Source organism: Patiria miniata, unplaced genomic scaffold (genome assembly GCF_015706575.1).
Source record: "Patiria miniata isolate m_02_andy unplaced genomic scaffold, ASM1570657v1 HiC_scaffold_14, whole genome shotgun sequence".
Taxonomy (NCBI): domain Eukaryota; kingdom Metazoa; phylum Echinodermata; class Asteroidea; order Valvatida; family Asterinidae; genus Patiria; species Patiria miniata.
The window spans coordinates 6,541,771-6,554,274 of NW_024037052.1; the positions used below are offsets into that span (position 1 = coordinate 6,541,771).

At 40.7% G+C, this 12,504-nt stretch overlaps 1 protein-coding gene across 1 annotated transcript in view; it reads left to right on the forward strand.

The window, feature by feature from the left end:
* The first annotated feature begins 464 nt into the window (after positions 1-464).
* The window catches only part of LOC119721982 (low-density lipoprotein receptor-related protein 2-like), a 64,865-nt gene continuing 52,825 nt past the window's right edge, over positions 465-12,504 (forward strand). The window contains exons 1-8 of the mRNA XM_038191960.1: positions 465-740; positions 1,883-2,020; positions 3,164-3,301; positions 4,443-4,580; positions 5,721-5,858; positions 7,582-7,722; positions 9,154-9,276; positions 11,272-11,388. Of these exons, the coding sequence (XP_038047888.1) occupies positions 686-740; positions 1,883-2,020; positions 3,164-3,301; positions 4,443-4,580; positions 5,721-5,858; positions 7,582-7,722; positions 9,154-9,276; positions 11,272-11,388 (988 nt within the window). The 5' untranslated portion in view covers positions 465-685. The remainder of the gene's footprint in view (positions 741-1,882; positions 2,021-3,163; positions 3,302-4,442; positions 4,581-5,720; positions 5,859-7,581; positions 7,723-9,153; positions 9,277-11,271; positions 11,389-12,504) is intronic.

Genomic DNA, 12,504 nt, shown 5'->3' on the forward strand with positions numbered 1-12,504 from the left:
GCACGTACGTAAGATCTGCCGTACGTACTCCTGCTGGTGGGTGTGTGTACTAATACAGATATATATTTTTGCGGCGGGGTTGTCGCTACTTGAAGTATCGGCACACTCCGGAACTGGGGATTCAGTTGTCAGTGTGCGAGTACATCGCGCGTACTATAGTATAGTACGTACGGGTGCATGGGAAATCGCTGGTGTTTACACGGCCGGCCGTGCGTGTGATTGATTCAGCGAGATTTTAAGACAACCCCGATCGGGCTGGGATGACATCGAAAAACATTGTTAATGTGTGGAAAAACAACTGAATTCAATTATTTTAGTTGTAAATGTACACTGTAGAGTCAAAAAAAATTAAACCTGGCGGCAGGATTTTAAAGCTTGGCGGGGACTTCTTAAACATGGCGGGCGCCGAAGAAAGCATGGCGGGGCGCCAGGTTTGTTCTACATGTTGGAGAACACTGCCGTCTCCCTCAATGGCTACACCAACTGCAACGCATTTAGGAATTGCCAGGATGGGTCAGACGAACCAGCAACTTGCTTTAAAACCGGCAAAGCACTATTATTTATTTAGTGTTGATCCATCCGATTTCCATTTTTTTTGTCAGTGGATCCTGGTAATACTTGTCCCGCCGAGCACTTCAAGTGCTTGAACGGTCGTCACTGCATTCCCAATGTGTGGATTTGTGACATGGATGACGACTGTGGCGATAACTCAGATGAGAGTGAGGACCTACACTCTTGCAGTAAGTATCCCTGATCAGTAGTGATGCTTAACCAGTTTGCACTGGGATTATTTTGACATTGATCGCACCCAGGCACGTGATTGTTTTTCATGAACCTCGATGCCAGACAGGTTCGGCCGTCAGCTGTGGGAAGCACACCCTGATATTTCCGGCCTCGCTCGCTGTGAGCAGGTCACTGACCGATATTTCCGGCCGCGCTCATGCAGTCTGTATTCTCTTACCTAATTTGCTGATTGATATATTCATAAGTTACACTTGAAGTTTATCTGTCATTATTTGAGCAATATCGCTAGCAAGCTTAGGCTGAAACACGGCCACATAAATATTGCTTTTGGTATTAAGATATTGCTTTTAATAGTTGGCCCATGCGATATGGTTTAATTGACTATTAATTGCTTCTTATTATATTGCTCGTGGTAATTGTATACCTAATGACGGTTGCATTGTGTATCATTATTGATGATGGTATTTTGCATATTAATTATGTTGCTCATGGCTAATTGCAGAGTTCCGCGTCACCAGCTTTGGACCGGAACTAACAGTGTCAGTACTGTTTTGCTTATAATTGCAGTTTTGCTATCAAGCTTTGGAGGGGAGCAGACTTTGACAAGATTGTTTTAACTATACTTGCTAAGTATAATTGCAGTTCTGCGCTATCAGCTTCGGGCGGGAACAATCTGTGATAGTATATTGCTTATCAATCTGTGATATTATTGCTAATTGGAATTCGGGCGATTCACATTGCAGTGCGCCACCAAGAGTTTCCCATGGAGAGTCAATTTTTTCAAGTTTACGGTGGACAAAACATGGCCCATTTAAATGAGTGTCACAGACAACTTGAGCTTATATGTTATAGATTGAGGCATAGTGTTCTGCCGCCTTACAAAAAAAACACCATATTGATAAAAAGAAAAGGGCAAACAGATCCTCGAATCATACGCTTACGAAACTACTACTAAACTAACATTTTTAAATGTCGCGCGCTGCGAACTTGTTGACCGTCTCCCTCAATGGCTACACCAACTGCAACGCATTTAGGAATTGCCAGGATGGGTCAGACGAACCAGCAACTTGCTTTAAAACCGGCAAAGCACTATTATTTATTTAGTATTGATCCATCCGATTTCCATTTTTTTTGTCAGTGGATCCTGGTAATACTTGTCCCGCCGAGTACTTCAAGTGCTTGAACGGTCGTCACTGCATTCCCAATGTGTGGATTTGTGACATGGATGACGACTGTGGCGATAACTCAGATGAGAGTGAGGACCTACACTCTTGCAGTAAGTATCCCTGATCAGTAGTGATGCTTAACCAGTTTGCACTGGGATTATTTTGACATTGATCGCACCCAGGCACGTGATTGTTTTTCATGAACCTCGATGCCAGACAGGTTCGGGCCGTCAGCTGTGGGAAGCACACCCTGATATTTCCGGCCTCGCTCGCTGTGAGCAGGTCACTGACAGATATTTCCGGCCGCGCTCATGCAGTCTGTATTCTCTTACCTAATTTGCTGATTGATATATTCATAAGTTACACTTGAAGTTTATCTGTCATTATTTGAGCAATATCGCTAGCAAGCTTAGGCCGAAACACGGCCACATAAACATTGCTTTTGGTATTAAGATATTGCTTTTAATAGTTGGCCCTTGCGATATGGTTTAATTGACTATTAATTGCTTCTTATAATATTGCTCGTGGTAATTGTATACCTAATGACGGTTGCATTGTGTATCATTATTGATGATGGTATTTTGCATATTAATTATGTTGCTCATGGCTAATTGCAGAGTTCCGCGTCACCAGCTTTGGACCGGAACTAACAGTGTCAGTACTGTTTTGCTTATAATTGCAGTTTTGCTATCAAGCTTTGGAGGGGAGCAGACTTTGACAAGATTGTTTTAACTATACTTGCTAAGTATAATTGCAGTTCTGCGCTATCAGCTTCGGGCGGGAACAATCTGTGATAGTATATTGCTTATCAATCTGTGATATTATTGCTAATTGGAATTCGGGCGATTCACATTGCAGTGCGCCACCAAGAGTTTCCCATGGAGAGTCAATTTTTTCAAGTTTACGGTGGACAAAACATGGCCCATTTAAATGAGTGTCACAGACAACTTGAGCTTATATGTTATAGATTGAGGCATAGTGTTCTGCCGCCTTACAAAAAAACCACCATATTGATAAAAAGAAAAGGGCAAACAGATCCTCGAATCATACGCTTACGAAACTACTACTAAACTAACATTTTTAAATGTCGCGCGCTGCGAACTTGTTGACCGTCTCCCTCAATGGCTACACCAACTGCAACGCATTTAGGAATTGCCAGGATGGGTCAGACGAACCAGCAACTTGCTTTAAAACCGGCAAAGCACTATTATTTATTTAGTATTGATCCATCCGATTTCCATTTTTTTTGTCAGTGGATCCTGGTAATACTTGTCCCGCCGAGTACTTCAAGTGCTTGAACAGTCGTCACTGCATTCCCAATGTGTGGATTTGTGACATGGATGACGACTGTGGCGATAACTCAGATGAGAGTGAGGACCTACACTCTTGCAGTAAGTATCCCTGATCAGTAGTGATGCTTAACCAGTTTGCACTGGGATTATTTTGACATTGATCGCACCCAGGCACGTGATTGTTTTTCATGAACCTCGATGCCAGACAGGTTCGGGCCGTCAGCTGTGGGAAGCACACCCTGATATTTCCGGCCTCGCTCGCTGTGAGCAGGTCACTGACAGATATTTCCGGCCGCGCTCATGCAGTCTGTATTCTCTTACCTAATTTGCTGATTGATATATTCATAAGTTACACTTGAAGTTTATCTGTCATTATTTGAGCAATATCGCTAGCAAGCTTAGGCCGAAACACGGCCACATAAACATTGCTTTTGGTATTAAGATATTGCTTTTAATAGTTGGCCCTTGCGATATGGTTTAATTGACTATTAATTGCTTCTTATTATATTGCTCGTGGTTATTGTATACCTAATGACGGTTGCATTGTGTATCATTATTGATGATGGTATTTGCATATTAATTATGTTGCTCATGGCTAATTGCAGAGTTCCGCGTCACCAGCTTTGGACCGGAACTAACAGTGTCAGTACTGTTTTGCTTATAATTGCGGTTTTGCTATCAAGCTTGGGAGGGGAGCAGACTTTGACAAGATTGTTTTAACTATACTTGCTAAGTATAATTGCAGTTGTGTGCTATCAGCTTCGGGCGGGAACAATCTGTGATAATATATTGCTTATCAATCTGTGATATTATTGCTAATTGGAATTCGGGCGATTCACATTGCAGTGCGCCACCAAGAGTTTCCCATGGAGAGTCAATTTTTTCAAGTTTACGGTGGACAAAACATGGCCCATTTAAATGAGTGTCACAGACAACTTGAGCTTATATGTTATAGATTGAGGCATAGTGTTCTGCCGCCTTACAAAAAAACACCATATTGATAAAAAGAAAAGGGCAAACAGATCCTCGAATCATACGCTTACGAAACTACTACTAAACTAACATTTTTAAATGTCGCGCACTGCGAACTTGTTGACCGTCTCCCTCAATGGCTACACCAACTGCAACGCATTTAGGAATTGCCAGGATGGGTCAGACGAACCAGCAACTTGCTTTAAAACCGGCAAAGCACTTTTATTTATTTAGTATTGATCCATCCGATTTCCATTTTTTTTGTCAGTGGATCCTGGTAATACTTGTCCCGCCGAGCACTTCAAGTGCTTGAACGGTCGTCACTGCATTCCCAATGTGTGGATTTGTGACATGGATGACGACTGCGGCGATAACTCAGATGAGAGTGAGGACCTACACTCTTGCAGTAAGTATCCCTGATCAGTAGTGATGCTTAACCAGTTTGCACTGGGATTATTTTGACATTGATCGCACCCAGGCACGTGATTGTTTTTCATGAACCTCGATGCCAGACAGGTTCGGGCCGTCAGCTGTGGGAAGCACACCCTGATATTTCCGGCCTCGCTCGCTGTGAGCAGGTCACTGACAGATATTTCCGGCTGCGCTCATGCAGTCTGTATTCTCTTACCTAATTTGCTGATTGATATATTCATAAGTTACATTTTGAAGTTTATCTGTCATTATTTGAGCAATATCACTAGCAAGCTTAGGCCGAAACACGGCCACATAAATATTGCTTTTGGTATTAAGATATTGCTTTTAATAGTTGGCCCTTGCGATATGGTTTAATTGACTATTAATTGCTTCTTATTATATTGCTCGTGGTAATTGTATACCTAATGACGGTTGCATTGTGTATCATTATTGATGATGGTATTTGCATATTAATTATGTTGCTCATGGCTAATTGCAGAGTTCCGCGTCACCAGCTTTGGACCGGAACTAACAGTGTCAGTACTGTTTTGCTTATAATTGCAGTTTTGCTATCAAGCTTTGGAGGGGAGCAGACTTTGACAAGATTGTTTTAAAAATACTTGCTAAGTATAATTGCAGTTGTGCGCTATCAGCTTCGGGCGGGAACAATCTGTGATAATATATTGCTTATCAATCTGTGATATTATTGCTAATTGGAATTCGGGCGATTCACATTGCAGTGCGCCACCAGTTTCCCATGGAGAGTCAATTTTTTCAAGTTTACGGTGGACAAAACATGGCCCATTTAAATGAGTGTCACAGACAACTTGAGCTTATATGTTATAGATTGAGGCATAGTGTTCTGCCGCCTTACAAAAAAAACACCATATTGATAAAAAGAAAAGGGCAAACAGATCCTCGAATCATACGCTTACGAAACTACTACTAAACTAACATATTTAAATGTCGCGCGCTGCGAACTTGTTGACCGTCTCCCTCAATGGCTACACCAACTGCAACGCATTTAGGAATTGCCAGGATGGGTCAGACGAACCAGCAACTTGCTTTAAAACCGGCAAAGCACTATTATTTATTTAGTATTGATCCATCCAATTTCCATTTTTTTTGTCAGTGGATCCTGGTAATACTTGTCCCGCCGAGCACTTCAAGTGCTTGAACGGTCGTGTCTGCATTCCCAATGTGTGGATTTGTGACATGGAAGACGACTGTGGCGATAACTCAGATGAGAGTGAGGACCTACACTCTTGCAGTAAGTATCCCTGATCAGTAGTGATGCTTAACCAGTTTGCGCTGGGATTATTTTGACATTGATCGCACCCAGGCACGTGATTGTTTTTCATGAACCTCGATGCCAGACAGGTTCGGGCCGTCAGCTGTGGGAAGCACACCCTGATATTTCCGGCCTCGCTCGCTGTGAGCAGGTCACTGACAGATATTTCCGGCCGCGCTCGTTGAGTGTTTATCAGTCATTCGTTCCAAATACCGCAAACCTTTGCGTGGATTCACGTCATCCATTGTGATCTGGTTAAAAGCAGAAAATATTGCCGAGTAAATATATTGTTGATTTTTCCTGATGCGGCGCAGTCGCAGACGTGGTGCACATTGATTTTTCACCTCTAGTGCCTTGCTAGAGCAAAAGTTTTACCTCACATTTCACAGTAAGTGGAATTTCATCGAGCTCCAAACTTTTCCTTTGAGTTTATCTTCCTGTCAGAAATTTAAGAGAGAAATGTTACTCTGCCGTAATTTTCTGATTTTATGTTGAAGTTCACAGTGAACCCTTTTAAAATGTGCCCAAAAATAAGAAAACACTGTTTTGACAAACATGTAGTTGGGTATGTGAGTGGCTATTACAATGGTTTATCAGAATTAGTCAACTAAATTTTCACTTTTTTGTGGATTAAGACAGCAGCTGTTAAAATATCCCCCCAAAATTTAAATATAACCGGAACTAAAATATTTCCAGACATATGTGAACTTACTTAGGATGTTGAAAAAAAGGAAAAGTTCAGCCTGTTCATCAGGAATGAGACCATGTTTCTCATGAGACCATGCAGCTCGAGTTCAGCGCAATCTGGTCCCTACTGTACCTTCACAGGTACCCATTTATACTCCTGGTTTGAGAGTGGCAAGAGCACAAGTATCATGTTCCCCATCAGGATTCAAAACCCTGTACAATGGCACACGAGTCGAACACCGTAACCATTGGACCACAGTGCCCCAGTGGCTAAAAGCCGATCTAATGTATATCTGAATCCCAAATTAGCATTGGAACGGAGGCTCTCAGTGCTGAATGAATTGAGGACCTTTTCTTTTAATAATCCTCTCAACAAAAGAGAGCATTGGGGCCCTTGGCTTCAGTGGCAATTTGAAATTCCTTAATATAACCGACATACATTATCCTTGTCATGTGATTGGTGGAACTCACATCACGTGACATTCGTTATTACTCCCATTCACGCCCCAAATCAAAAAGTACTATCCGCCCATGGGGAATGGGAAATACTATTGAACAGTAACAATCATTCTTGTTCCAAGACGCGGTATTTGTGTACAAATGCATGTTGGTGTGCGCGTTCAGCGTTGCGCGTAGCGCGTATTGTTCCAAAGAGTCAGCGCTACAAAGTGGGGTTCAAACATTTTCGTGAAGGGGTGGTTTGGAAGAGAGAAATACATTTCCCATCAATTTTGTAGTGAAATAAAAAGTTCAAATATATCAAATGACAAGGATCTATATGCCAGTTATATAAAGCAAATATTGAGTGGCTTTAAATTGTGAAATGGGAGGAATATCATCGTTGGTAAAATCTGGACTTTTCCAGTTCACTCAGCTTCGCCTTGTGAAACGGAAAAGTCCAGATTTACGTTGCGATAATATTCCTCCCATTTCACTCTGAGCCACTCAATATTTGTATACTAACACACTTTTCATTACTTGATTCATCTTCCTTCCCCTTCTCTCCCCTTTTCAGGCACCAGTGCCTGCGACAGTACTCGCTACTTCACCTGCCAACGCAACCGCCCAGGCTACAGCCGCTGCATCCCGCTGGAACTGTTGTGTGACGGGACCAGTCACTGCGGGTATGCTGAGGACGAGAACACAACCATGTGTGGTAAATAAAAATGCAGAAACTAAAAAAAAAACCACCAAATTCCCCCAAAAGAGAGTGTCATCTTTGCACTTTCTGCAAAACAGTTCAGATACCAACCTAGCGGAGTGCTGTGGCCTTGTGGCAGTGTTGTAGTCTAGTCACCAACGTCGAGTCTGAGTCCGAGTCCCGAGTCACAAGCCTCGAGTTTGAGTCTCAAGCCTCGAGTCCGAGTCATCATGGTCGAGTTTGAGTCCAAGTCCGAGTCATTTTCCAAATCCAATGTGACTTGAGTCGAGTCCGAGTCACAAAAAATGTGACTTGAGTCTGAGTCCTGGGGCGGATTGCAATAACCGGTCTTAAAGCTGTCTATGCGCATTAGACAGTCTAAAAGCTCTGGCTGTCAGTCAGTCTATAAGTTAGACCATTGCAATGACACGGTCTAAGTATTAAGACAGTCTTAAAATAGTTAGCCTGGGTAGGGCTGGCTTAAGATGGTCTATAGTTGGGATTTTTGGAATTCATTGGTGTGTTGAATTATTCTTTCCTAACATGTTTTTTTCAGTTGATGATCAGTGAGTGTTAATCTTTAAAAAAAAAAAAGAAGAAGAGAATACTGCTTGGAGGGAGGATTCTCCACGATAGAAGGAATCTTCTAGAAAAAAATGTAATGACACTGAATTGTACTGCAAATGCAATATTCTCTCAACATAAAATCTTGGAATTGACAAATTTGATTTCGCATGATTTGAATCACACAAACCTACAAAAAAAAATGTGTGCAGTCTCTCCGGTATATGCTCGTAACTATGGAATGTTTGTTTGTGAATCATTACTCTAAGCGGGCTTTGTAAAGACCAGCTTATTGCAATGGGCTAAGTTTGGTGTCTTAAACAAGACCGTCTAAGAGCAATAGCAGGCTAAAATCGGACTGGTTTAGCCAGCCGACTTAGACCGCGTTATTGCAATCCGCCCCTGAACTCGAGTCCTACAACACTGCCCCATGTTCTGGAGTATTGACATTGAGGTCTGCGGGTAATTCTGCTCAAAATGTGAACCCAAAATTTGCTCATTGAAAACAGTTGTGAGAAAGGGTTGCTCATGGTCTTACTGCCATGTACTCATTCAACAATGAATCGCCAAATAAAAGACAATTTATGACAGCAAAATATCCAAGAAATTCTAACAGCTTGTTGTGCTGAAATAGCTGTAACATTGAGGTTTGTGCCAGGAATGACTCACAGTTTTGCTCATGAATATGGAAATTTGCATGAGTGTAAAAATCAAAAAGGGCACCAAAATAACCTTGAAGTGGCAAAACGAAAATTGAAAATAAGGTTAAATGGTACACAAAGGTGCAGTTTCATGGATAACATTAAAAAAAATTACATTACACGGGCCCTTTAAAAACCACATATGTTACTATTTTTCTTTGATGATATTTGTTTTGATTAGGCACATCGCAGTCCTGTCTAGGTTACGAGTTCACATGCGACAACCATCTGTGTATTCCTATATGGTACCAATGTGACCATGACAACGACTGCGGCGACGGTAGTGACGAAGGAGCTACGTGTGGTAAGTATAATTTGTCGATTGTCTTGACAACCAGCTGTTGTTGATGAGTAAGGCTTCTATGTCAAGCATGTCGGTGTTGCGTGAATTTAGGACCCTATGAAATATGGACTCATTGGTTGTATTGCGCATGCCTAAGTGAGATAATTAGGAGAGTGACCGGTCACGTGACAGGGTTTAACCATTGAAGTAGGACCCAAGGAGTCAGAACTTTTGGGTGATTTACATTTTGACCATTAACATTCCAATCCCTCGGGAATGTCCACAGCTAAAGCACTGTGACCGCAAGCCTGAACCATTCATTGCGTTATTGCAAGCGGCCTTTGAACACGATGATCGTCGCCGCCTTTTTAGTTGGCCAACCAACCACCTCCCTATATGCTGCATAATAAGTCGTGTCACGTCGCTGCTCTTCTTTGAAAAATAAAGTTTACGACAAGATTCAAGTTTTTGATGTGCAGTTGTTGGTCCTTGAAAGTGCTACCTGTTTCTGTAATTTGAAGATACATTTATTTTTTTCCCGGTAAGTTATCATGTCTTTTTTTGAAATTTTAATTGGCAATACATCATTTGTGAAATGTGATATTTTGGGAAATTTCACAAGTTTTCACACTGAAGGTATAGAGCATTTTGTTCGTCATGAAATGATTGTTTCAGTGATGTTGACCACATTGTTAGCCAGTATTAGCCAACTCCCGAAAAAACACTTTCAAAATCATTCATTTTTGGCGATGTATGACAACTGCGCATGCGTATTTCCATGGTGCTTTCCACAAGCAACGCAAACTCTTTCTGCTAGCATTTAAGTGAACGCGGATATCTTTTATATAGGGATTAGCATAGTGAGCGACTGAGCAAGTTGGCCGCCAGGTGCTTTCTATTGTTGCTTTAGAGCGCGGCGACGATCATGTATCACTTTGAAGTATTGAAGTTCTGACTTCCTCCGTTCATATCTCCATGATTTAACCAATCATAGGGCAGAGAAGTCCAGATTTCATAGGAGTCCAATTTTCAAATGACACCGGTAGTACATTCTTGTGAAATTACAGGTATAGGCCTAGGCCCTAAGATTTAAGATTAAGATGTGATCAATTATGGTTCAGACAATGTGTTTTTTATCAATTATTGATAAATGTACATACTTTGGCAATATCTGCATTCAACAATCTTGTGTGTATATATAGATGACAGCACATGACGCGCTGCATCACAACAATATTCCGTAATGCCTGCAAGTTTTGCGGCATGTTGTACAATAGTGTATTATTGTTCTCTCGTTGGTATTATTATACTTGCGTTGGACCAGTGTATATGGGATAATACACTGTTGCCATGGATCGACCAGTCAAGATCGATGATTCAAGTTTGCTTGAACCACAATTTAAGAATACAATAAAGCAAAAAATGAAGTTTAGTACACGGTACCCTGTGGAGACATGTGCATAACAGGGAACAAAAGATTGTATGCGTCTCCACAGGGCAATTTTTATAGGTGAATACGTCCCCACAAGGTTATCACGAATTAGATATATGAATTTACTCAAAAACTAGGAATTTCCAAGGTGTGTTGATCAGTCGCAAATTGAAGTATTTTATGTAAGGGATATTTAAGTCCGAATCTCAGCCCAGAAAACTAATTCTGGTTAAAATAGGAGAATTTCGAAACTACACTTTCAAACTCTAAACTTTTAGTACACGAGAACATAGAAATGACTCCAGAAGGATACAAATTCCAGTATGTGCGTGTCAGTTTATTCTTTAAAGTTTCATAATCATAGAAATGTTAAACTTTTTTTTAAATGGATATATCACGTTTTGGAAATTAACTATTCATGAACATGTACATATAGCACACGTGGTAGTAAAGACAAGCGAAACCGTAACCGTAATTTTAAAAAACTGCATAAGTTTATATGTACAATAACCCATTTAAATTGTGACTTTTCGTTTGGTTGTGCTTGTTACTATATCAGTCTTTGCTGTTTCTTCACCCTCTAGTATACCCTACCTGCAATTCTAATCAGTTCACGTGCCACACCGGATGTTGTATACCACTATCAAATCGGTGTGACGGCTTTGACCATTGCCGGGATAATTCTGACGAAGAAAATTGCCGTAAGTGAACTGTTTTCTGTCATGGTTGTTTTGTTATCCCCTTAACCATACATGTACCAAATGTGACCCACTCCACACAAAAAAAGAATTGAAGTCACTCTGTGCATTATCGTGTAATGGCCCGCTTAACGTTGAGAGGCTGAACATTTTGTCAAAATGTGATTTTAATTTTTTGTCATGACTGACATCTTTATTACCTACAGTTTCAGGGTTCATTCACACAAATGTTGATTTCGCTGAATAAAGTGGGGAAAAAATGACAATTTTGAGTGCATCGTGCCCTAATCTACAACAGAGCCAGCTATTTCAAAGCCTGTTTTCTCAGTTGTGTAACTTGAACTCCAAGGAAGTAATTAATATGCAAATACGTCTTATCTCCAGAATGGGAGGGGCTATGGAGCTCTATTACACACCAAATGAAAGCTAATGTCGTGGGCATACCAACCATGCATATAGCTCGATTTCCTTTTTTTTTGGCGACATAATACCCTTTTTTGTGGAGCCGGTCACAAATTGATAAGGTGTTTTTTAATACTTGCATGCAACTATTTAGTAATCGTTTTTTTTCTTAACTCTAAATTTCTTGGGTGTGTGAAAAAATCATATTAAAATCGAAATATTTAGGACTGAGAGAGTTAATCATTTAGTTTCAGCATGATTGCTTCCTGGCAGAAAGTAAAATAGTTGCGGTAAATCTTTTTTTAATAGATTTGGTAAAAACACTAGCTTAAGCCTTAATGTACAACATGACATGGTCAATGTAAATGTTAGCTGATTCAATTAATGAGATATGAGCGCTGTTAACGACTGTTATGGGTGTTACGCTTTAAGACATAGATTTTTGATTTTCAGTACGCATTGATAAAAGTCTGTGAATAGAAGTGTCTTGCAAGAATTCAATGCAATAACTATGTTTTGATATAGGTTCACTCTATAAAAACACCAATGACATGTTCACCAAAAAGGAAATTTGATGTTATGGAAACATCATGCTTTTGTTGTTACAAAAGAATCAACTTCAAACACGTGATTCAAAAACATATTGAATCATGCTATTCAAACTTCTGTATTATATTTTTGGCGAGCTGCGAAGCAGATGCGAGCCTATGTAATACC